Here is a 26,295-nt window from a genome sequence, read left to right as displayed (position 1 = left end):
ATATTTCTGGTCAGGCTTTTCGTGTAATCACCGATCGAAATACCCTTACACTCACTGACAAAATCTTATATGTCATTTCTGGAATCAAAATCAGCTAAACCAACACGCACAGCATGAAGGAAAATCTTAAATTCAGTGAAATGAGAATACACCAATAAATTTCGAGGGGTAATCCGAATTCATGCACACCCTAAAGGAAAGAGATGCAGGACATGTGAAGTAATTCAAGGTAATTTTTTATGTCTTCAAACCAACATTAGAGCGTGCACTTTCTAGTGTCTGTATGAACTACTTGTCTCTGTGTATTCCGTTTCCGTTGCTCAATGCTTTGGTTTATTTCTCTTTATCTATGATATAAAAATGGCGCAAATGTTTAATTTACTATTACCCTACCATTTCTAAGTTAGTGAGACAAATGTACATTGAATGAAAAAAAAATAGTGATTGTTAGTTAGTTAATCCAAAACATTACAATGCAGGATGATAAAAATGCAATTTTCCAAATGCGGTTTCCTCAGAAACTTTGGTATCTGCTGAATTTGCATACGGATGCTATTTTATGGGGAGGTACAGGACGAACAATTTTATTAAATTATCGAGTACTGCATAATTATCTGCAGTGTGACCATTCAGTTTTTAAAACAACAAACATTTCAAGTTTTGTTAGACAGTTGAATTTATATGGATTTAGAAAAGTAACTTCCCATCTTCAAGATCCTCTATGTAACTCGAGCAACCCATACATGCATGAATATGTGCATGATTACTTTCAAATCGGAAGGCCAGAGATGTTAAATAAAATAACAAGAAAAGCATTGACTATGAAGAAAAGTTTTAAACCTAAGGTACTTGCCAAGATATTCACTTAAAATTAAAATAGTCGCCTAATTAAAGTATCCTGATGATTTGCCTTTTTGTGTATTTTTCAGAGCTTGTTTGGTAATCCAGAACAAACACTTATTTTAACACCCTTACAAAAGGCTCGTCGAGCCTTACGTTTGGCTTTAAAAAAAGCTGCTCAAGATTTATTTATACAACATTCACCAACCCAGCTAAGCAACTTAAACTTTGGCTGTAATGGTAAGAAAGGGGTGAAACTAAAATATGTTTATTTACTTACTTTAAATTATTACGGCTACTTACCAACTGGTAACAATCTTGATTTTAGAAGAATCTCCAGATGATTATGCTGATGCTGGTGAAGGAGAGGAAAACATTGAGTTTGACTGGCTTATCCCGAAGAATGAATTGACTGAAAAAGATCCCCCTCCACCAGGTCTTTCCGTCCATTATTACCATATCATTACTCCCTTGATACTACTGTTTTCCTGTATTTCGTTTCCTTCAATATCCTCAATCAATCCCTTTTTTCTATAGCTGATGAAGTTACACCAGCAAATGAAAATGCATGTCCCATTGCTTCAGAAAACAATCACCATTACCGGTATGTTCTCATCATTGGCGTGCATTGAGTCGATTCCAGGGTAGGTCTGTCATTTGAGCTGCAGCAGCGCACCACCTGCACTAGTGATGCCTGCCCTTCTGCCTACTCAATGGACACCATAGCTTCTCGTAAACTGTAGTATGCATGCATTGTACTTTACAATAGGGGTAGAAAAGCTACAAAACCATGTATGTGAAACTGGTGGGCAAAAAGCTTGAAGCCCGTAGACTAGTGGGCCGCAAAACTTAATCTCAAAAGGTAAATTAATAAAAATCGTAATGAAAAAAGTACTATAGTGGATAGGACTAGTAGATTCATTAATTTCCTACTATGATTTCACTTAAAAAGGACATTATAAAAAATCTTTGGTGTTGAAGCTGTCTTTTGAAATAATTAATTTGGGTCACAGGAAAATACTCAGCAGGCAGCTTGTTTGACATGGCTGTACTAACCACTAGGCCAGCCTGGTGGCAGCAACAACTCACAACATAGGTGGTTGGTGTTAAGTTGCTGTCACTTGTACAGCACTAATAATCATCTATAGCCTAACTTCTGATGTCCCTTTCTCCTTAATATTCAAATTGCTTATTACTGTACCTTTAATTTCAGAGAATCTAGCCAAGAAGAAAGGTTAATAGTATTTCATGATGAACCTTGCCAGCAAAATAATGATCATTTCCCAAACCAATTCTTATCCATGCCTGACCTGGATGACCAGGAGCCATCTGGAGTAAACTCTGGTGTGGAGTTATTGGCAGAATTTAATATTGACAATGATAATGATCAAGGTGTAACAACTAAAAAGGATAAGGCAAATGACTTACATTCTTTAAACTGTGTTCTACCATCTATAAGCAATGATCACATAGATGATGTATCTATGGCAGAGGTAAGTCCTTACTTTAGAGATGTATTGAATTATGAGTATTTCTCAAAAAGTTGTCCTGTCACAACAAACAATGTTGACAAGAAATTATTAACACTAAGGACGAGATCATAAAGCATAAACTGCATAAAACATCCAAAATTTCTTGACATCTGGAAAACGTCACAAAATCTTGCGAGGAAAAAATACATTGACTACATTGAAACTTTCTATTGGTTAAGGTTTTGTATATATTTAAACACTATATTACTTGTTTTTTGTGTTGAAATAGCATCAGGAAATATATATTTTTATTTTTAAGTGGACAACTGAAAATGGTCAACTTTTTGAGAAAGTTATATCACAAACAGAAAGGAGTAAAAAATCTATGCCAATAAAAAAATAAATGCAAGAGCTTAACTACTGCTTTACCAAGTACCTATTTAGTAAAACGGTCTAATACTGATCTACACTTTCAGAAGGATAATGATGACTCTGATCATTATAATGGTGAGTGGGATCAAATGTTTAATGACATCATAAGCAACAAGAGCTCCAGCCATGACAATTCAGACATGAAGGAACTCTACTCCCAGATCTCAAGAACTATAGATTTACTTAATTCTTAAATAAGATAATACAACTTATTTTTTCAAGTATATTGCTTAAACCATTATAATAAAGTAAGAAAAATACACTTTTCTCTATTACTTCTTCTGTTTCTTCTTTTCTGCCTCCTCTTCCTTTTCTTTCTCAATGACTGTCACATAAGAGTTGATTGTGTCTGCATCCAGCATCTGCATTGGCTGACCACGTCTCATTACAGCAATCTCCAGATTTTTCTGTCCAGACTGAACCACTTCCAGCAGTGCACGAATAGCAAGCTGAAAGTAGATGATCATTGTTTTTCATTCATTAACAGCCAAGTTTTGTTCCTAAAAAAAAATATGACAGAATAAAAATATAAAAAAAATACCTTCACTGCTCCTTTCTCATTGGCCACTTCATCATTGTTGTAGTTTTTCTCTAAAAATTCTCTGACTGTCTTGGCTGATCTCCCTGTTGCATTAGCCTTCCACTCATAATAAATACCAGATGGCTCAGTTTGAAACAAATGAGGTTTGCCATCATAGTCAAAACCTCCAATCAGGCATGATATTCCAAAAGGTCGTCGGCCATTGCTCTGAGTGTACTTTTGTTTAAGGCCAGCAATGTACCTTGTAATGTACTCTAAGGTCACTGGATCTTCAACTGTAAGTTTATGAGATTGGCATTCAATTTGTGCTCGGTTAATCAGAATGCGAGCATCAGCAGTTAAACCAGCAAATGCCATCACCACATGGTCATCAAGAAGGCAGATTTTCCTCACGGTTCTTTCCTCCTGAAGTTTTGCAACAGACTTCTTTTCGACACCCAGAACTACTACTTCAGCACCTCTAACACCAACCTAAAAATAGTTAAGGTTAGTTTTCACAATTAAGTTCAACTAATAAATAAATACAAGAGTTCAATAGACACCGTTGCACACTAATTTACTGGTATATACCGATAATAAGACCAAAGTGCAACATAATATGAAGAACAAAATCAAGTTAACTTACAGCAGTAGAACCCTTACGAACAGCTTCCTGCGCATATTCGACTTGTAGTAGATGACCGTCCGGCGAAAATACAGTAATGGCTCTATCGTATCTTGCCGACATTATAAGTACTTATTATGGACCGTTGCTCTTAATAACAAAACCGCTGTGTAGCCAAGGATGACAACGAGAAATTCGAAGCAAACGCAAGCTTTCTTGACTAATTTGACAGTAGGTAGAATAGGCGTTCTGAATTTTATTTGTAGCAAGACTCGTGTATCGCAAGTTTTTTTTTTAAATAAAACAGCTTATATATTAATTGAATTTTAATAATTTCAAGTGGCAAACACTTTATTTGTAATTTGAACAAGATTGTTATGTTTATTTATTTTCTTATTAGTCAGGAAGAAAGCATTTTGAACGAGTTTTTAGCAATTTTCATTTCACAGGAACTGTTTAAGTGCTAATTATAAACGGTCACAAACCGTTAGAAAAAAAGTGTTCTGTTCGGACTGTCGGCAACCCTGCTACCCAGGGCAACCTGTCAAGTCAATCAGTGTTGACATTTAGACAATATGGCGGCAGCGGTGTGTGACTTTGAGCCGTGGCTTAACGATAAATTAAAATCCCTTAAAACCGATGAAGGGGTCTTTGGGTCTTACATATCAGGCATACTAGAAAGCGAAGATAGCATTGACGATAAAAGAGATGCCCTAGAGGGTCTTTTGTCCGAATTTGTGGTAAGTCATGGTGTTCTAACTTATCAAGGGTTATTTCGGCTAATTCAATAATCTTACATCTCAATTGAATGTAAAATGATCTACACTGATTCTACAGGAACGCGATATATCCACTCACGTAACAGAGATACTAGAAAAATGGGAATCAAGTCGACCATTAGAAGAAGTTCCCAAAGGTGCAGCAGACGTCGATATTCAGTTAACAAAAATATTAGAATCTCAGTCACTGGCAACTACCACGCGGCGAGAATACACAGACGAGGAGAAGAAAATCCGTGAAGCTATTCTTTCTCAATACAGCCAGCTATCGGACAATGAGGTATCTTATATTATTACGGTTTGTTCCACTGTGAGCAATGAAAATCAATTTTATAAAATTATTATACATGTATGCAGCGCCATTGCCAATGAGCGTGTGATTTTTTTTTCAGGCTGATCAAGAAAATGTGGAAGAGCCTGAGAGTTCAGACCTAGTAAAGAATACCAATGCTCTAGATGTGGCTGCCGCAGCTCGCGAACGTCGTGAGCAGGCGCGCCAAGACGCTCAGCGCAAGAAAGAAAAAGATAAAGAAGATAGGTAAATTTACGACACTTCTTTGTCTTAGAAACAATTATGTAGTTATAATGAGTACAGTCACCTGCATTATATCTGCCACAGTGTAGTTTGCAAAAATGTGTGACACATCATACTGGCCCTAGAAATAGAGTTGTATCAGATATTATACATGTTTTGCTGTGTCTGATATTGATGCTTGTGACTGTACTATAAAGTTTCTTATAATATCCAGAAGCTTTTAACTCTTACTATATCATACACATTCTGTTTTTCTGAATTTCATCTGTTTTTGGCTTTCTGTTTAGTACCAGAGTCCTATTATAATGTGCTGTACCTATTGCTGTTGATGCCCCAAATATTATAAACTATGATACAAGGCCAAAGTTGGACAACTTCGTCTTAAATATTTATTTTTTTCCTTACTTATTTTAACATTACCGTGCCACATGGTGTGGTGCTTAAATAAAAATGTTATCTGTATGATTCTAGTAATAACAGATTTGACTAAATATTACACTTTCGTAATTTTATTCTGTTGACACAATGTTTTCTTTTTCAGAGAAAAACAAAAGCAATTGAAAGAAGACAAAAAAGAAAAGCGTAAGACACAGAAGGGTGAAAGAAAGAGGTAGCAACCTTCACACTTAAGTACCTGGTGAGCAATGGTTCTGCTCCATATTGTCTAGTATTAAAGATTATAATGTTCTAGGAATAAAAAAATCTGGGATTAAATCTGAATGTCATTACAATAGGCTGATGTGACAATATATCTACTAAGTATTGTTTGAATTTTAAAATTTTAATTTTAATTTGCATTCTTCAATTCTAGCATATGGGTATATGTTATGGATAAGGCCCAGAATTTTGTGTGCGGCTATTGACAAATTGTAGGGAGAGAGCACCGCTTTCCATCGATATTATCGGTAGTATCCAACTATTATCAATGCGGTTAATTTATCTATAAATAAAATACCACTTACAAGCAAATACCTACTTAGGTTATCAACTCTTTATATATATATCTAATATGTGTTCGTAGTTATAGTGATTTCAATAAGGCAATTTAAACAGATTAAACTTTCCGATATTTCGAATTTTTTTCATCAATTATGCCGCTGAAAAAAGTACAGTCAAACAAATTGAATCATGACCCAGGGCGGAACCTTTTAATAATCAATTTCACTATGATTTCCTTGACAAAAGCATGAGATCTCAACATGACATTAGTAACACAAAGGTTCCACCCTGCCTGGGTCTTCAATTTGTTTGACTGTACGTATCATCAGGTTTTATTTAATAGAAACATGAATAAAAAACTGTTGATTTGTCGATAACATCGATCTGTTAATAGCCGCACGCAAAATTCCGGGCCCTAGTTATGGCAATTGTTAATACTAATAAGTTTCCAACAGCTACACTCAGAGTTGTTAAGTAATATTTAATCCTGTATTAGTATCAAATTATCCCTGTTATCTGTTTATGTATATTAATTGATGTCTCTGAGTATCTGGGTACAAGTTCAAGAGGATTATAAAACTTGCTTAAAGGACTATCAAAGATAGTAGCATTGCACTGTCAAAATTAAGCCTTTTTTGTTAAATTTGGTTTGATTGATTGTAATCTACTAATGGCTAACTCATGCAAATACAATGTTACAGTAAAATACCTTTGAAAGTGGTGTTAGCCATTTCATAGATTAAACCCAAGATATTTTACAATTTAAAGTAATAATAATAACAGACATTATTCATGACATTTTAATTAATAATCCCAGGTTTTGGTATTGTTGATTAGACAAACATTAAGATATTATTATTTGGACTGTACTTCTTGCTAAAAACTCTGTAAAACCTATAGATGAGTTTGCCTGCTAAGTAGCAGAATGTTCATGCATCATTTCTGCGAGTTCTTTATCACAGAAATAATTATTAAACAATGAAAAACTAAAAATAATAATAATAATAAGAAGTGAAAAAATGCATGCTATTCTTTCTGAATAATGGTTGCACAATAATGTTTAGGATACTTATTAATATACCTAATAATTATTTATTATATCCACATTTTGTTGTATTTTTTTTTTGTTTGAAGCATTTTGGATCAGCTGTAACAGGAAAGGTTGGTAATAAAAAAAATGGGGTTCGCTACTGAAGGCCCTACTTGCATTTAGCCTTGGCGAGCAGAGTACCTTAGTTGTATTATTGTCCATGTAGCAAAATGTCTTGGTCTGTAAAACACCCTCATTGCTATAAGCCATAGTAGACAGAATGACTTTGCTGTAAAACAACTTAATGTCATAATGTTTTAGTAGGTAAATGGTCTGGTCTGGTCTTGTAAATTTATTTAATACAATCAAGACCTTACACAATTGAGTCATTCTGCCTACTTGGTCAGTGTACTACTGAGACGTTTTGAATGCCTAGGCTAAATGCAAGTAAGGCCTTCATTACCAAACCCAAAAAAATGTAGTGTTACCTACTATTATTTAACAAAAGGAATTTAGGATCATAAAACTGTCAATAATTCATTTTTATAACTGTTGTTGTGGTCAATGGTTAACTTACAGAATTTTAACATTAACAGTCTCAAATCAAGCGGCTGACGGACATGGCGAAATTGTCAGGGTTCCTCAGGAACCCTTAAAATTTCTGAAAACCATATATTTTTGCTAAAAACTCGTGTTTTGTGTGAAATAATTTTTGATTTTACTATAATTTTAACTTGTTTTTGTATTATTTCATCACCTTGTTTTGTCTTGCTACTAGGTAAATGTCTCAGTTTCTTTTTCAATGTGTGGAGTTAGTATGATACTGTTTTAAGATAGACAAGACCATATTATGTAATTTGCAGTATTTAATGCCTTTGTATTAAAATAGCAAAAATAGATGCAGTGTAGTGCTTTTGTTACTTACTCAAAATAGTTGTTATTTATTTTATTACAGACATATTATGAAAACATGTAATATTTTGTAATAAAAAAAAGATTTGTAAATAACATTTTATTAATACACAATTGTTCCTTTCATACAACTATATGATAAAACCTCCTACTTCAAGTCATTTCTAGTATAGTTGTGGTCTGGACATAATTTCTGATATAAGACTTATAGTTGTTTAGCACCACTGGTTAAATTGATTCTATCAAAATCATTGTTGACTAGAAGTCTAGTATGAACTATGCATGTATATTTCTTTGTTATAATTCCTTTGGATGCTCATCTACATTTTGAGTATTTTCAATGAAAATGAAATTGTGTGCTCCACCAGCATATATTTGGGTAATTTTTTCATGGATGTTCAAGTCCAAAAGAACCTGACACGGCTGAAGTACATGCTCTCCAGCATCTGTTCCAGTATTGGCATGCTCATTCCAGCCCCAAGCCCACAAGGTATTGTCAGTAGCCAAACAAATGGTGTGTTCTGATCCCAGTGCTATATCTTGAACAACTCTACCATCTAAAACATGAATAAAATGTTTACTTATGCAAGAAAAATTACACATTACTTAAAAGAAAGTTTCTGAAGGACAATAACAGACCTGGCAAGTTTATCTTTATAATTTTTCCCACAAAAGGTTGCTCCGTACCAAGCTGACCATAATTATTTCTTCCCCAGCACAGCAGACTCCCATTCTCTAACCACAGTAATACATTAGTCCAACCACTCAGTAGCTTTTTAATACCTTGTTTCACATCAATATCAATTTTCTGTGGGGTATATATTTTCTTGTACTTTTCATTACTAAGGAGCAGCTGTCCATGCTTGTTGTCTCCCCAAACATATAACGCCTTCTCATCTGTGCACCAAGCCACAGTATGATTTTGACCACAAGCAATGTGAGTAATTTTCCCAACTTTATTAACTTTTTGAAATCGATCAGAGTTGATGATTTCCTCCCCCATGCCCAGCTGACCATGCCTTCCACAACCTGTGACCCAAACTTCTCCTAAGGAATTAACTATGGCTGTGTGCCTTAATCCCATAGAAACCGCACATGCATTGACTTGTAGCTTCATTGGTTTTACAACTTCATTAAAATGTTCTTTTGGGAGACCAAGTTGTCCATTGCTGTTGGATCCCCAGACGAGCAGAAAGTGATCATCACTCACAGCACAGCTGAAGTCCCAGCCGCAGGCAATATTGGTAAATTTTATACCACTTAATTTCCATACCCTTTCAAATGTATGCGATTCCTTCTCTGTTCCTAGCTGCAGTTTTACATTCCATCCACAAGAAAACAGTTTTCCTTCTCGATCGAGTAGTAGGGTATGACCACCTCCGCAAGCAATTTGTTTGACACCATCGCAGTTACAGAAATCGAATACTATCTTGGAAGGGCTCTTCACCTGCTCATTGACGACACCTAAACTCAATTGACCGTGGGAGTTAGCACCCTGGAAGATAATTTATTTAATAATGAAAGCGGGTTAACTTTTAAGTTCTATGTTAATTTAGGGAAGAAAAATGCTCACCCATGACCATACAGACATGGTTAATGGACCTAAATTTAGGACTGGTTTATATGTACAGTCTGTTTACTATGCCTGTACGAAATTAAACTTTGTTTCAATTTAATACATAAATTGGAATTTACGGCAGAAATAAAATAAAATAACCTGACTAATAGGTACCTAGCTACACTGTCAGACGTCACGTCAGTGTCAATGTAAACATTGTCGTGTCGTCCATTTTAGAGTTCCGTAACTGCTGGCCGCATACAGGAACAAATTATATGCTGAATCAGAGAGTGGGTTTATTTGATAGTTCACGGTTAAAGCGTTTTCACATTATCCAATTCGATATCGGTATCGAACGACGATACGATATCGGAGCAAGTAAAATGTATGAAATATGTACCTATCTTTTACATTGTCCGGCCCGATATCGGATATCGGAGCCAACACCGATACGTTCACGGCACCACGGACGCCCGTGGGCTGTCGGACGATAAAGTTTCTATGTGTGCTATGCGTGTATCTAAGTTGTCTCTGTGTGCGCAGAGCCCGATGCGTGGCGGCTATTTTGAGCCGGCCGTATCGGAACGATTTTGTCGGAAATATGTGAAAGCAGCACATGGTGTCGGCTATCGGATGTCGTCCATCGTCATCCGATACCGATATCGGATCGGATAATGTGAAAATGCTCTTAAGTGTCCGTGAAAATCGTAGCACAGACTACTAAGAGATACTACGTATGAATCGTATTATCCTGTGCTATCATGCCCATTAGTAGTTCAATCAAAATATGATGGGCAATGGCCTCCCTTCTTGACCTCCAATACTCGCGTTCTGACGCAATGTCAAGCCAGTTCTTTACCCTATTGGACGCCACGGTCGGCCACAGACGACAAAAAAAAAACTGAAAATCGTTCTATAGGCGCCACAAAATGCCAACAAACGCCACAAACGGCACGATTTTCTGCTGTTGCGTTTTGCTGACCGTGGCGTTCAAAGGGTTAATACTTTAGAATAATAATTATTTCAGAGAAAGCAGGTGTATTTTGCAGGTGGTAGGACCTTGTGCAAGGTCCGCCCGGATTGCTACCACCATCTGGCTCGCTAATCCTGCCGTGAAGCAGCGAGTGCTTGCATTGTTGTGTTTCGGCGTGGAGAGTAAGACAGCCGGTGAAATTACTGGCACTTGAGGTATCCCATCTTAGGCCTCTAGGTTGGCAACGCATCTGCAATACGCCTGGTGTTAAAGATGTTTATGGGCGGTGGTGATCTCATACCATCAGGAGGCCCACTTGCTCGTTTGCTATCCAGTCGAATAATTAAAAAAAAACGGACTCCCTTTAACCCTTTATAAGGCCCTATTTATTGGAACATACTATCACAGAATCAAAAGCAGCTATCGAATACATACCAAGCAAAGGATGTTTTTAAAGCTAGTGGTATTTTCAATAATTACAATGAATATTGTAACTTATAACTAAAAGATTAATGTAGAATTTCAAAATCAATGCATGTGGTCGCTAAATCGTTTCTGCCTTATAAAGAGTTAAGGAACAGAACGGATGCCTAAAAACAAATTATGGAACTCTTCTGGTGAGAATTTGACTCGCACTTGATTAAATTTTTGTAGAATAATTTATTTACAGCGTTTTTTATGAGTGGTGGAACATGCTGGCAGCATCCCCAAACATTTCTTATCTGTGGTTTTACATGGTAAAATAAAAAAGTTACATACAAATGTCGTCGTCGTCAATAACGTACGGAGAGGAGGTAGGTGAGATGTTGTATGGCGTCGCAAACAATGTTATATTACAATAATGGCAATAATCATTACCAGATGAATACACCTAAATCCTAATCTTCCAATACAGGACTGGACTCGATCAACGTCACTTGAAGTAATTTGAGTAAGTTAAGTAAGAAGAATCACTTGAGGGACAGAAAAACAGAAAAGTGCATTAAAGATGTAATTTTGGCTCAGGCTCGTTCTGTCTGTTTCCTAAAATGTCTGCTTCTCAAAATGGCCTTCTTTCCACATTGTCAGTTTCCTGTGATGTCAACTTCTTATATTGTCTGTTTCCTTAAATGTCTATTTCTCATATTTGTCTGTTTTCTGTAAAGTCTGCTTCTCATATTTGTGTTTCCTAAGATGTCTGGTTCCAGTATTAACAGTTTTCTAATATGACTGCTTTCTTGTCCGCTTCTCATATAAATAGTATTCCGAGCATCAATTTCCAACAACTTTCATCTGCTACACCTAAATAATTGTAACAATTTTAACTGACTTCAAAATATTAATTATTATTATTAATGCTCTAAAAAAGAAGAATATAAACTTTTAATTAAATCAAACCCATTAATTCATGACATTAGGTATACAATTTATATCATTTATATGGTATAGAGAAGCAGACATTTTAGGAAACGGGTTTGTAGAACACAAATAATCAGGCCATTTTTAGAAGGGCACATAATAAGAAAAACATTTTAGGAATGAGCCATCATAGGAAACAAATAACAGACATTATAGGAAAAAACATTTGGTGGAAGGGCCATTTTGAGAAGCAGACATTTTAGGAAACAGACAGAACAAGCCTGAGCCGTAATTTTATTTAATGTTGTGTTGGAAGACAATAAGGTACATACCTAAAGTTTGAACACTGACAAGTGAATGACCTCATCAAGCCATAACTCTTAACGTTGCAGTCAGGTTATTTGAGAATCAGCAATCAACGCATCTTTGATTACTAGTAAAAATGGATACCACTAAGCGACATGCTACCACAGCGCAAGTATCAGCCCTGATGGACTACATGCAAGAACACTCTGATGTGGCCAAGGGAATGATGAGCTCAGGGCTGGAGAGAGAGGATATTGAGGCACAATGGCGTGACCTTACCACAATGCTCAACTCAATGGGAGGTGCTGTCAAGTCAACCGAAAAATGGAAACAGGTAAAATTATAACAAAATAATCAGCTTGAGTCCTTAAATTAATAGATATGTGTAAGTAATACTTACAAAGTATTTGATTAATTGGTTTACATTGTTTTTACAAATAGTTCTAAATTAATTAATTGGCCCTCTTATGTTGCTATGGCCTTGCAGGGCGTCACATGTATACAAAATAGTTCCACCTATATGAAATATAATGTGACATACCTACAATAAATAATTTGACTTTAAATATTACTTACTTTTGCAGACTTGGAGAGACCTGAAGTCTAATACCAAAAAGCGGGCTTTAAAACAGCAACAGTCTCTTTGTGATACCAGCGTAGGGCCTGGCAATGATGCCTCTCAGTGTTCTGATCCACAGAACAGTGATGGTGACTACATGCCTCCAAAGAAACGATTTGGTAATTCACTCCTTATAATAATGCTATATATAATACACAAATTTCAGATAGTCAGATAGACATGTATAGTTAGATAACCTGATTATGGAGCTAAAGGTGCAGATATTATTTTTGAAAATATGGATGTTTGTTCTAAAGTCTTGGGTTTTTAATATCTATATAAGTATATCTATTATTATTGCTATTTGGGACACTTGCCATATAAGAAACATGAAATATATTTTAAAACTATTTTATCATTGCAGCATCATTTGATGAAGAAATTCTTCGGATAGAAAGAGACAAATTGGAAGTGGAGAGAGATTATAAAATCCAAAAAATAGAGGTTCTTTCTAGGTGAGAATGAAAAAAAAATATCTATCTAAGGTTATGCTAGCATAACAAACAATGCTGTGTTTTTGCACCTTTTCAATGCAGAAGGAATAAGACATTATAGTCATGTTTGTCTCAAATATCAGCAATTTTATATGTTCTAAGCATATGAAAAGTTAAAAGGTCTTAAGTATTCAAGTTGATAAATGGTACATGATATTAATTTTAAACCAGCTGTTATAAACAGCTGTGTGTTTACCTGCCCATAGTGTCAAGGTTACTGCATATGAAAGCATTCGATATTGGCTAATAAATATTTATTTTTACTTTACAGGATAGCCAGTGCATTAGAAGAGTTAGCTAGAAAGAAATGAATTGCTTGAAAAATCAACCAAGATTCCTGAGCAATAATGAAAATCAAACTGCTTTTACTTGTGTTTTTATTTATAAGGGATGATTTATGTTATGAATTTTGACTAAGAGATGGTCATTTTATTTTATAAGTTAAAAGGTCTAGACTGAACTTTTTGGTTTGTTTGCAGTGAAACTTTACCTTTCATTAATCCACCAGTCATGGCTGAATTTAATCACCATATTGGTGGCATGGTGGTGAATTTAATTAGGAAATTGACTTATTTGTACCCATTTATGCATGTTTTATCACAAACATATTTAGCCAAATAATAAATATTATAGAAAAATAAGGTCAGGCAACACCAATAAGTAAGATTTTGTAATTTGTTGCCAATAGCAGTAAGAGCTTGTATTAATATACAATGTGGTTTGACATACAAAGAATCAGTTTTATTTCTGCTGGAGTTTGGAATATAAGCATAAACTAGTGGGTGTTTTGCCTCATTTGGCTTGCATGTTGTACAGTTGAGTAAAATGAATCTCATACCAGGGTGGAACCTTCTCATAACCAATTTTGCTATGATTTCTTTGGCAGATGATGGGATGTCAACATGACATTAGTAGAACAAAGGTTCCACCCCGGGTACGTGATTCATTTTCCTTGACTGTACATAGTTACAATATTGGCCTGCAATGGGTCGATTTCCGGGTAATAAAATGGTAACCAGTATTAGCGCTGCCTACCTTCAATGTACGCCACAGAGTGACAAGGCTCTATATCATTTCCCTTATGTCTATCCAGGACTCGCCAACCCATTGGGGGAATCCCCTTGTTCCTCGTAGATAAACAAGTTTGATAACTGGTATTGTACTAGGAAAAATAATTCCTTCTAGCTAAGTTGTTTATCAAACGGGATTATTTTTTTCCTCATAGAAAATTTGGTTTTCTACGACGAATACACTTTTCTTCCTAGCTAACTTGGTTATCAAATGGGATTATTTTATGTGGTACTTTTTCATAACCATATATTTCATGTCTACTTAAATGAAGCGTTTCTATTGGTTGAAGAAAAGCATATTCCTCGTAACACATCCTCGCACATCTCTGGTGAAAACCCTGCTTTAATGTGATGCCGTCTGCAGGGCTACTACGAAACTCGAAACTCGGAAGTTCGTATCGTACCGTCCCTCTCGCTCTCGTATTAAATAGTATAAGTGTCAGAGGGACCGCACGACACGAACTTCGAGTTTCGAGTTTCGTAGTAGCCCTGCTGTTTATTTTGTTCGAATAGTGAATAGACGGAGACGGCATCTTATTTATCCGTCAAATAAAATTAATCATTGGGTGGTGAAACAGTCATTTAGTCTAGTCTATAGAGCATGTTTTTTAAACCAAAGGGGGCGCGTCCTGGAAAAGTGGCTGTAAGAATTTAATAGTAAATAAACCTACTTGCTTATTTATCTCAAAATTGCTAGTCAAAGGTCACCTATGTCGCCTGAACCATGTCTGAACCCTTCGGGCTTACCCTGTATGTAATAAATCTTATGCGACTGTAAGAAACATATACGCTGCTGAGTGATTAATCACCCCCTCGTCTGCAAAGTTTGCTTTTGTCTCTGCCATTTGACACAACTTTAACTTTGCTGACTTTTACGTACGGGGATCAAGGGATGATAAGTTAATACCTAGCTAAGTAATTGGAGGTAGGTAATTTATTTATTTATTCCGAATAATTTCATAGCATAACAACACAAAGTAACAACAAATGAAGATTATACAGCGTAACCGAAAGATACGAGTACATAGACCTAGGACACCACAGACGAAGCCCGCATGTCCATCCCTTCACAAAATCTCATGCATTCGCGGCACACAATTATCCAGCTACTTGCAAACCAATATCCAAGATCTGGAATGATTTACCTCCACCGATGCGGGAGCCTATGCCTTTGCTCAAATTTAAAGAAACAGTAAAATCATACTATCAAAAACAACAGAAGCAAATTTAGGTCACCCGACACTGTCATTCACAAATTCATGAACCCATACAAGCACACACTAATGTACTCACAAGGACTCACATCTCACATTCTCACACACACAACACGCAACACGACACTCGCACGCACGCACACGCTCACACACACACACATACCCACACGCTATCACACTTTGAACTATAATCAGTCAGACCATGCTTGTTTTTTTATTTGTAGTTAATTATTTTCGTTTGTTATTTGTTATTTTAATATTTTTTTATTACTATACGTCTTCAAATAATGATTTTGTAGCATAATAATGTTACAACTAGCCTCCGCTAAAGGGGCCGGTCTGAAAATCAGCGCTGGGTGCATGCTGCCATGTGTCCAGCATTCGCTGAGATTGGTACCCATTGCCGGAACGTAGGTTATTTATTTCCAATTTTGGGCTTTATTTAATTTATTTCGGAAAAACCTCTGTTGAGAAGAATCCGGCTAGAAACTCAACGACACCCGTCATAATGACGAGCATGTTGTGATGAAAAATTCGTCTGTATTTTGGTTAAGTACCAACTTTACTACCAAATTTTAACTCAATTGGTTCAGTAGTTTCGGAACACATTGGCTGTGTGTGACTTGCAGACAGACATACGAATGATCCTATAATGGTTCCGTTTTTTCCTTTTGAGGTACGGAACACTAAAAACCTGTCAATTATTGCCAATTTCCGTCGCGCAACGTAGCCGATACAGCGAAACAAGAAATATTCCCCGTTCAGCTTTGGTTGAGCGAGCGATATTTTAAAATTAAATTATTGTCGACGTGCCGTGCCTTCGCTCGCAGTCATTTGCTGTAACAATAAATTTTAAGGTAGATAGATGTACGTGCCCGATGAGAGGCACGGATACCGTGGTGGTCTATGTACATTTCATTTACATCTGCAACGGGGGCTTCGAGCCGACGTCTTTGTCTTGCCGTACATTCACAGTGTCCGTTATCAAAGAACATTTATAGAATTCCTCTGATTTCAAAGACACTATTTTCAAAGGATTTAACCTTAACCTTAGTAAGATTAGGCACTTCGTAAGCTCCAGTCACTAAGTCTTGTCGTATTAAGTATATAAGGTAACAGGTAGGTAGGTAGGTACCATCAGCCAAATAAGTGGTCTATCAATTTCTAAACAAATTCCTATCAAATGAATATGTCGCTAAAGTCGAACTTTCAAGTTGACAGACACGTCTATTGGCATTCTTGTTTTGTGACATGCAAACGATTATCAACTTTAGGGTGGTAGACCACATATTTGGCTGATGATACCTACTCAGATATTTACGAAACTTTTCTTATCTACTCGTAAGTCGTTACTTAATTATTTAGTAATAGTGATTGATTATGTTGATACGTGCAATTCGTGTGACTTGTTCAACAACTTCTAACTTAATCGCCATATGCTACGCAAAAGTTGAGACGCGAATCACTTTATTTTTGCTAGGAAGCCGTGTTTGCGACCTCTGAGCTGCTTTGTGAATTTTATGATACCTACCTAGGCGAGCCCCTACTTAGCAAAGTTCTGAGCACAACTTGAGCCAATACGATAGGTACGGCCAGCCGCTTGTGCCGACACGACTCGTTTTGCTACCTACCTACTGTTACGTATAAGTTCAGCTTTGTGAACTTCTGTGTGCCGATTTTACAATTTGAGCTAAGCTTTGAGTATTTATCTAGAATTATAGATAAATAATCAAAGGAGCGAAGGCATCGCAAACAAATGCTTAAACTAGATGACTGTGAATTTTTTATCACCTAATATTCATCTATACCTACTTACCTAGTACAGTCACCAGCATTAATATCTGCTACGGCGGAGCGTGCAAAAATATCGGACACGTCCTTCCGGCTCTAGAAATACAGTCGTATCTGATATTTATGCACGCTTGTTGTGTCAGATATTGGTGCTGGTGACTGTACATAAAAAAAGTTATTTTTTATGAATAAATCAATTTAATTAAATATAGATAAAATAAAATAAAATAATAATAATAATAAGAAGACAAAGAAAACTTACCTAAGAAACCTTAACTAAACATATCTACTCGTATATGTTCTATATTTAATAATAAATAATTTATAAACTGCGAAAAAAAAACTATATAAAAAGTTGTTCTGTTCGTTAATGTCACTAATTAACGCTCTAGAGCACGGGTATTATTATTATAGCATCATATACCATCGTAATAATGCATACTCGTACAACGTTTAAACTATCCAGCTTAATTTCGCTAACTGACCTTACCAACCTCGAAATCCTGCGAATTCTAAAAAGAATGGAGGTAGTAAGTAGTTTGTACGATTTCCAATTAATATAAGTGGTAGTTATGTACCCACAAAATGTTAGACTTGACAGGACTTGACACTACATCGAATCGATGAAATGTTGGTAGGTTAGTAACTAAGTACTTATTATAGTTTAAGTACAATGATTAATTTCTTAATATTTCACTTTCTTTTATTCAGTCGTAAGAAATCAGATTCAGTTTAGTAGGTACTTAGGTAGATTATGGCGCTCGTAGGTTATGACATTTTAAAATATTTAATAGTACCACAGTATACTCGTACATACCTGAAGATTATTCTGTAATCAAATCAAGCAAGCTTCCTCTTAAACACGGGCAACATCAGGCTCCACATCCGTGGGGCACATTTCTGCAAAATCTACGAGAAACGGCACTAAATGTCAATTACGTTCATCAGTGACCCGAGCACGGGATAACCTGACGTCGCGTCACGAAATGCAATAACAGGGCTCCGGAGAGCGCCATTAGTCTGCAACGAGTTATCATCATTGCATGAGCATGGTAACCAACTTTGTAGTTTGGATAAAAATATTTGCGGTTTTTGAGCTAAGTAGGTAATAGTGTCCGCGAAATCGTGAGAAAACTGCACGCTTTATTCTACTGATAAAAAAAAGTAAAAAAAAAGAAAAAGAAAAAGTAGGTAGGTACTCGTATTCTGATCATGATTAACATCTGTGAACTTTAGAGGTTGTAAAATCAAGTTATAAAAAAAGTTAAAGTTAGGTTAGTTAGTTAGTTGTAATAAAGTTAGTTTTGTATAAGTAATTATTTAACCCTTAATAAGGCCCCATTTATTGGAGCATACTACCACAGAATCAAAAGCAGCTATCGAATACATACCTGGCAAAGGATATTTTTAAAGCTAGTAGTATTTCCAATAATTACAATGAATATTGTATTGTAACTTATTACTAAAACAATTAGGTTGAATTTCCAAATCAATGCATCTGGTCGCAAAATCGCCTCTACCTTATTAAGGGTTAATTTATAAAAGAGAGAATGTTTTTAAACAATAGTACATTACTGTAAGTAGGTAGATGCCGGGAAGTTGGGGGGTTGCCGGCGAAGCAGATATAGACGGCCGAGGCTTGTATAGTGCTAACATAACGTGATATCGCACATGAGGGTCTCGTTCGTAATCCATAATATAGTTTGTCCTAAACTCAAATGCCATAACACTTTTGCCATAATAATCATAAGCCATAATATCACATGTCCTTATACTCTAAATCCCTAATATGTTTTGTACTAATATAGTAAGACATAAAACTTACTAGTAATAATATTAAAATCCATAATGTTAAATGCCATAACAGAGCACTTGTTGGTAAACAGCGACTTGCGAGCCAGACAAGTAAATTAGGTTAGAACTGAAACCCCAACAGCGACGAACCGGTACCAGAAAAGTAAGTTAGGTTAGGTTCGATATACGATTCCTACAGAAACGAACCGCAGCCAGAAAAGTATGTTAGGTTAGAACTGCGACCCCTACAGAAACGAACCGCAGCATAAAAAGTAGGTTAGTTTAGAACTGCGACCCCAACAGAAACGAACCGCAGCTAGAAAAGTAGGTTAGGTTAGAATTGCGACTCAATATTAGGACAAAAAATATTATGGCTAATGTTATTAGGGCAAAAGATCATTATGACAAAAGTTGTTATGGATTTTGAAATTAGTGCATATAAACGTTAGGAATTCAATATTAGGACAAAAATATTATGGCATTTACATTATGGCATATGTTATTATGGCAAAAGATCATTATGACAAAAGTTGCTATGGATTTTGAAATTGGGACAAAAGATATTATGGATTCCAATATAGACTTGAAATAAAATAAAAAAAAAAACAAGAAAAGAAGCTGGCGGGACGCTAGTCTGGTATTTCTATCTACCGTTGTACCCTGAGTTTATCTCTCCGATTTCAACAAAATTTGGAAGGTAGACTCAGTCCATGATTCCGAGCTGGAAAAACCTCTCCCTCCTCTCCAGATGTGTCTCCAAAATATTGTATGGATGTGTCCGTTTTGTTAAAAAATTATTAAGAAAAATGTGTAACAAAACGGACACATCCATACAATATTTTGGGGACACATCTGGAGACCCTGTTTTTCCAGCTCGGATCCAAGGGCTGAGTCTACCTTCCAAATTTTGTTGAAATCGGAGAGATAAACTCAGGGTACAACGGTAGATAGTAATGCCCAGTCTCGTCGCCGTGTTGTCTGGCTGCTGGCGCGGTGGATACCGGCGGTGGTGCTGGCGGCGGGCGCGCGCCGTGCCGCAGCTCGCGTTGAAACAAAAACGTCGCATTGGAAATTTGTATGAAATCTCTTTGCAGGCCGCTATAGTGACCGCGCGCAGGCAGGCGAGCCGCAGCGCCTGCAGCGCGATACTTCTCGGCCTATTATTTGTAACATAATGTCAATATTTCATGTCATGTTTGAGAAAATTAAATATTTCATCTTTGGAATATCTATGAACGTTTTTCGAGTTCGAAACGTATTAGCCATTATTATTTGAGTAAGTACTTAATACTTTGGTGGATTCTGTTCCAGCGGCTAGTGTAAATGTTGATCATTTAGTTATCGAGCCTGCTTACCTCGGGGGCTGCGTCACAGGCCGGTGCCCAATGATGCGCGTGATTGAGTTTAGGAGCGCCATCGCCGTCGGCCGCTCTCATTGCTTCCGCTTCAATCACCTATGTCGGTTATTTTCGTTTTAAAACTACCCCACTGTTCTTGCGAGGTTCTTGCTAAGCCCATTACAGCCCATAGAGCCCAAATTATATTTAGATACTAGCGTTTACCCGCGGCTTCGCACGCGTAAATCATTAGATACAGCAGTTGAATTGAAATTCCGGGATTTTGTTAAGTTCTCGTTGGAATTCCCTAAAATTACATAGTGGTTTTCATTGACGTTAAATTAAAACACCCATGCCAAATTTCATGGCTAAACAAACACAGCGGTTATTATTTAGAGATTTTATCCCTACCTACCTTACCTACTTGCTTGCTTGTTACAGAAGTTCTTATTCCGCAGGAATTTTAATTAAAAGCTGTTCTTATTAAACTAGCTGTTGTCGGCGATTATGTCTACGAAAATTTTGTTTATCGGTATATCGCAGGAACTAAACAATTTTCCGGGATAAAAACGAACTCATATCGTTCTCAGGCTCTGAACCTACCTCCTTGGTAAATTTCATCTAAATCGGTACAGTTATTTAAGCGTGCAGAGGTAGGCAAACAGACAGATGGACACAGAGTTACATTCGCATTTATAATATTAGTTAGGAAGTAAGGATAGATCATTTAGTAGGTATTATTAAGGATTTGTACTGCGCTAAATTTCAGCTTTCTGTTGAGCGTTGACGAGTCTGTCAACTCAGTAGGTAAGTCGAAGCAGTCAGAACTTTTTTCTTTAAATAAGTTTTGTATATCAACTTCATTAAACCAAGTTATAAAAATTTACAAATGTAAGCTAGACCTTATTTACTTATATTTTATATTGTTAAAGTATTTGTTTTCTGTTTTACGACGCTACAAAGCTGTCATTGGCGTTTTATACACGCGCTATAAAAGTGAGATGGGAGCCACAAAATACGTCATTTTGTGTATCATTCAGTTTATATCTTTTTTAAGCGGATTCGTAAAAGCCAACTACTCGGATAGTCGCGGAGAGATTAAAGTGGATCATTTTAGTTTTATTTACTTTGACTTTGATGTTTTCAAGAACTTAACCGTGTCAAATAAATTCAACGTTAGCTTGACGTAAGCAGAATTCAATGAGGGTTTTCACAGAGGCGAAATTTCGCTAGATGGCGTTAGTACCTATCGTGAGGTCCACTTGACTTGACGTTTGCTTGCGATTGGCTCATATTTAGTTTTTTAACCAATCACTAACACCTCTGTGAAGACCCTCATTAAGTTTTGCTACCCCGCAACCACATTTCAGGATATTCGAATGAGCGCAACTATCATCTGATTTCAATGAGGGCTACTTGAGAGGCGAACTAGATGGCGTTATTATCGTGAGGTTTTTTTTGACTTCAGACCGTAACGTCAAAAAACCTTACGATACTAACGCCATCAAGTGATATTTCGCCTATCAAGTAGCCCCCATTCAATTACGCGATCTAATCATTCACGTGAGCAAAGTCACGGGTAAAAGCTAGTTATTTATAAATTGAGTATTTTATAAACTTTAAATGTAAAATTTCTAAAAGTGGCTCCGAAACGGTAACGTTTCGTGTGCTCGCCTACCCAATTTGGGAATACAGGCGTGATGATTGTGTGTGTGTGTGTGTGTGTGTGTGTGTGTGTTGTGTGTGTGTTGTGTGTGTGTGTGTGTGTGGTGTGTGTGGTGTGTTGGTACATTTGTGTGTGTGTGTGTGTGTGTGTGTGGATGTGAATCCAAGAACCTATGAATAATAAACACCCTTTTGCGCTCTTAGAAATATGACGCGTGTATTTTGCGGCACGAGTTAGTAAGTCGCGTCTTAAGATGCACTATGGGAGTAATAGTGGCAGTGAAGGTAACGCCTCGTCCCGGTGGTCGTTAGTTAATATTTGAGTGGGGGCGCAGTGCGCAGGGCTTTAAATAAAACATGCCTACCGACCGAACTGAATATTTCAGGCCAGCTGGTGGCCCTTCAGCCTCACAGGCTGAATTTGAGAGTAGACGGCCTGACTCCAGCGGCTTAGCTACCATATGTATTGCAGATACTCACCTTAACTTTTTCGCCGGATTATTCCATTCGCTGTTCTTTTAGAAATAAACCAATCCTGAAATAACCGATAAAAGCATCTTGGACCTTTCCAGGCTATTTTCTTTGAACCATTCCGCAGTCGGCGTGTAAAATGGCGGATTTTATTGTAATATGTGTAAAGCTACGATTTCCAATGCTCCCTCCCTGCCACTCCTTAAGCGGCGATTTGCATTATTTCCCGCGGACTTAAAATAAGGAGTACGTAAAATGTAAATTCGGAACCCTCCTGAATGCAAAGTTCACGCTTGATTTTATTTCTATAGACCGAACGCGTGCTGAATATAAAAAATCCTTAATGAGCTTTAATGAAATTTCATAAGTTCATCATGGTACTGTTTTGATGTAATAAAACTATATACCTAGCGTAAGCTACAATCCGTAATGTAAATCCGTTCTTAGAAATTCCTATTCCGTGGGTATTTCGCAAAAGCCGTCCTTATTCCTTGTCTACGATATAAAAGGAGTCCTTCTATGCAAAATTTCAGCTTTCATGGTCCGATTTCTTTAAAACTACTTAGTGCGGTAACAATACCTAATGTAATGGTGAATTGTTTTTTAAATACAATGTAAGTAGGTACTTAAAATCATTTGTTTCACCAATCTGTTCCTGTTGTCTTATGCAGATGTCTATGTCGGCGGCCGATCGTAAGATCCGCCAGATCACGAAATTCCTAGGCATATCGTGAAATGGCGCCATTTCATGATATGCCTAAAAGTTGGCCAGGCTAATCACGATGTGCTTGAGAAACAATACGGCAGATCGATTTGAGCAACGCATTCGTCGATTTTCCTGCTCTATACCGGGCACATCGTGATGTGGCGAAAAGAGGAAAAATGTAGGTACGACGAGCGAAGCGAGGAGTGGTTAGTATGAATTGTGAACCGTTTACCTTTACTTGCCCGAATATAATTTGCCCGAATTTCACTTGCCATATCAACGTTTGCCATAAAATATATAAAACCGTGCTGTTTTTAGTTTTTTTTAATGTCATGATATAGAATGCAGTACGTTAGGTTAGTTTAATATCAACTCTGAAGAAATTACTATTTCAGAAATAAATTACTTTATGGCAAATGAAAATTCTAGAAAACGATACATTCGGGCGTATGAAATTCGGGCAAACGATACAGAACCATTGTGAACACAACGCACGAGCCGAGCGGCCGGCGAAGTGCCAGAATATGGCGGCGTTTCATGATATGCCTAGGAATTTCATGATCTGCCTAAACGTCATTAGGCAAATCGTTAAACAGTGAGTTTTTAACGATATGGCGGATGTCCTTAGTCAATTCATGAAATAGCGACATTTCACGATATGCCTATTTTACGATCGGCCGCCGACATCTAAAACGCCGTTGCTGTTATTTTTTTCGATTAAATTTATATTTCGAAAATAACAAATGAACTTCGTCAAAAAATTATCTGAATTATTTACGACATAAAATCCTTGAAATATATTTAAAGTCCATTTTGTAAAGCAGTTAAAGGGACTATTTATTGGAGTGGAATGGAAGCGTTTGCTCCCGATTCAACTTTCGTATCTAACTCGTTTCAAAGTTGTGCGGATTGAATATCTTACTCTAAATTGCAACCTTTTTATTTGATGAGTTTTATTATTTTCGAGGCACGGCGCCGAATTTAATTATGATACGAGAATTCATTGGTTTAATTGAAATTAGCTTGAGCTCCTTGAAGTTTGTATTTTCAAGGTGGCATTTGGACAAAGAAAGAATAATTACGAGTAAGTAAGACTAATGCAAATGCAAATCAAATCATTCCTAACTTTCCACTCTATACTTACTCCTACTGTGGTCTCTACCTACGTCTTACTTACCTACTATCATTACACTTGGTATGGTCCTACAATTTGTGTAACTAGTAGGTACAAATACTCGTACCTACGATCACTCATGATTACAGGGTGAGAAATATCTCAGCCTAGGTACCTAAGATGTTTGGTATACATTCATTTTGAAATTGACTTGTAGGTATTTTGATTTTATTGAATTTTAATATTTTTTATCTTATCTGAACAAACCATATCAAAAATTAGTTAATTTCAAATTAATTATTGTGGCGTCTCGTTGCATTTTTTTACCCGACTGCTCGAAGAGGGGTTATGTTTTTCAGTGTAGTGAGCGTCGTTCGCCACGGCTCGGCGCACGCGGCGTGCGCGCTGCAAATCTAGGATAACGCCTCGTTGCACCCTGCTCGTTGCCTGCTCTCCGACCTCTCTGCTCAAGCACTTTTATAAACATCTGCCTCTTCGACATGGCGCATAATTTTACCAGATTTATGTCTAAAATAAGCAACTATTAAGAAATAAGTAGGTACCTACACGAGCAAGTTCCTATTAAGCTTACGGTACGAGTAAGAATATAACAATGTTTCAAACTTACATTGTGCACTGAAACTTAGCAGATGTTTTTTTTATAATACTTCGAACGGGACCATACTAAATAAATTCACGAACTTCGTGTTAAATAACAATTTAATATCCAAGTTATAAAAGCCGCAACTTTGTCGAGTCGGGCAGAACTTGGCGAGTGTGTATTACGGAACCTTACGTAGAAGACCGCACTTATCCCTTCCCGGCAGACCCACCCAAAAGTTGTTTTGTGAAATAATTGGCCTTTGTGATCTTCGCTAATTTGATCAATTTTTGTAACTTTCTTTTTAAAAGTAAAGCTGGCAACAAAGAAGCCTTGCCTTATTACTTAACTTTATGCTCCAGTAACGTAACCAAAATTGAGTTTTAATTGATGTTTTAAAATATGGAAGTTGTTAATTATTTTTTTATAGCCGATGTGAATTTCGAGTCCATTTATGCCAGAATTTTGCTTTACGTTGGATATTACCTAACGTGACCATTTATTTTTTGATTCAGAACGGGACATTAGTTTATTTAGGTCAATTAACAGGTAGTCAATGAAAAAAAACACTTTTAAAAGACATTTATTTAGAAAAGGTTAACTGTTATTATATTACAAATGAAAAAAAAAATATTCAAAATGTTTAGTTACATTTATCAGAGGAACAAATTTGCTTTAACACAGCTGGTGATGCTTTTAAGTAAAGAATGAACACTGAACTTGGCACGTTTTTTATGCTCACCTTAGTTATCAACATCGCCTTTAGAACTGAATTTTCGCGCAATTATTGAAAACGGGACAATTTCGCTTCCCGGTTTTCATTTTGGGGGCACCGGGACTCGTAATCAAAAAAAGGGACAGTCCAGTTGAAAACGGGACGTCTGGTCACGTTAATATTACCTGAAGCCATGTTGAGTTTTGTGGTTAAGTACGTACCTAATGGATATAATAAAGTGTTCTTCAATACAGAATATATTTGAGTGTATCACGAGGTATCCACTTATTCCGAATCTAAGTCTGAATTTAATAAAGGCCTCTCCTTTTTGGCTTCTCCTTTGTCGGCGACTGAAGGAAGCTCGATTTCAGGACAACACTCGACGCGAGTGACGCTGGAGTGGCAATATATTTGCGAGGGCGAGGGCTTTAGCCAAATACAAATA

General features: G+C 36.6%; 6 protein-coding genes across 9 annotated transcripts in view; 3 read left to right on the top strand and 3 right to left on the bottom strand.

Annotated features, from left to right (window-relative positions):
* Positions 1–26,295, bottom strand: part of LOC141426800 (alpha-tocopherol transfer protein-like) — a 321,849-nt gene that overhangs the window by 237,890 nt on the left and 57,664 nt on the right. The gene's annotated exons all lie outside the window — the stretch shown is intronic.
* Positions 258–3,024, top strand: LOC141426799 (uncharacterized). The gene is made up of 6 exons (XM_074085980.1): positions 258–845; positions 930–1,080; positions 1,169–1,276; positions 1,378–1,444; positions 2,054–2,333; positions 2,789–3,024. Exons 1-6 carry the CDS (start codon positions 474–476, stop codon positions 2,936–2,938), a joined length of 1,128 nt encoding a protein of 375 aa, XP_073942081.1. The 5' UTR covers positions 258–473; the 3' UTR covers positions 2,939–3,024.
* Positions 2,954–4,127, bottom strand: Prosalpha4 (proteasome alpha4 subunit). The gene is made up of 3 exons (XM_074085984.1): positions 3,911–4,127; positions 3,286–3,756; positions 2,954–3,193 (listed from the first exon to the last, which is right to left on the bottom strand). Exons 1-3 carry the CDS (start codon positions 4,010–4,012, stop codon positions 3,017–3,019), a joined length of 750 nt encoding a protein of 249 aa, XP_073942085.1. The 5' UTR covers positions 4,013–4,127; the 3' UTR covers positions 2,954–3,016.
* Positions 4,444–8,169, top strand: LOC141426802 (coiled-coil domain-containing protein 43). The gene is made up of 4 exons (XM_074085985.1): positions 4,444–4,629; positions 4,727–4,948; positions 5,061–5,206; positions 5,745–8,169. Exons 1-4 carry the CDS (start codon positions 4,465–4,467, stop codon positions 5,815–5,817), a joined length of 606 nt encoding a protein of 201 aa, XP_073942086.1. The 5' UTR covers positions 4,444–4,464; the 3' UTR covers positions 5,818–8,169.
* Positions 8,170–9,854, bottom strand: LOC141426798 (secretion-regulating guanine nucleotide exchange factor-like). Of its 2 annotated transcripts, none has more exons than XM_074085977.1 (3): positions 9,658–9,851; positions 8,724–9,579; positions 8,170–8,641 (listed from the first exon to the last, which is right to left on the bottom strand). In XM_074085977.1, the coding sequence occupies exons 1-3, from the start codon at positions 9,673–9,675 to the stop codon at positions 8,382–8,384; spliced, it is 1,134 nt and encodes a 377-aa protein (XP_073942078.1). In that variant the 5' UTR covers positions 9,676–9,851; the 3' UTR covers positions 8,170–8,381. The 2 variants fall into 2 exon arrangements, with proteins under 2 accessions (XP_073942078.1, XP_073942079.1); XM_074085978.1 differs by having other exon boundaries at positions 8,556–8,641; positions 9,358–9,579; positions 9,658–9,854.
* Positions 11,341–13,832, top strand: LOC141426252 (uncharacterized). Of its 3 annotated transcripts, XM_074085102.1 has the most exons (6): positions 11,341–11,409; positions 11,511–11,546; positions 12,346–12,593; positions 12,844–12,997; positions 13,243–13,333; positions 13,644–13,832. In XM_074085102.1, exons 3-6 carry the CDS (start codon positions 12,396–12,398, stop codon positions 13,681–13,683), a joined length of 483 nt encoding a protein of 160 aa, XP_073941203.1. In that variant the 5' UTR covers positions 11,341–11,409; positions 11,511–11,546; positions 12,346–12,395; the 3' UTR covers positions 13,684–13,832. The 3 variants fall into 3 exon arrangements, with proteins under 3 accessions (XP_073941203.1, XP_073941202.1, XP_073941204.1); XM_074085101.1 differs by lacking the exon at positions 11,341–11,409 and having other exon boundaries at positions 11,416–11,546; XM_074085103.1 differs by lacking the exon at positions 11,341–11,409 and having other exon boundaries at positions 11,416–11,605.

Source organism: Choristoneura fumiferana, chromosome 3 (genome assembly GCF_025370935.1).
Source record: "Choristoneura fumiferana chromosome 3, NRCan_CFum_1, whole genome shotgun sequence".
Classification (NCBI taxonomy): Eukaryota; Metazoa; Arthropoda; class Insecta; order Lepidoptera; family Tortricidae; genus Choristoneura; species Choristoneura fumiferana.
This window is presented reverse-complemented; position numbering and strand designations above follow the sequence as displayed.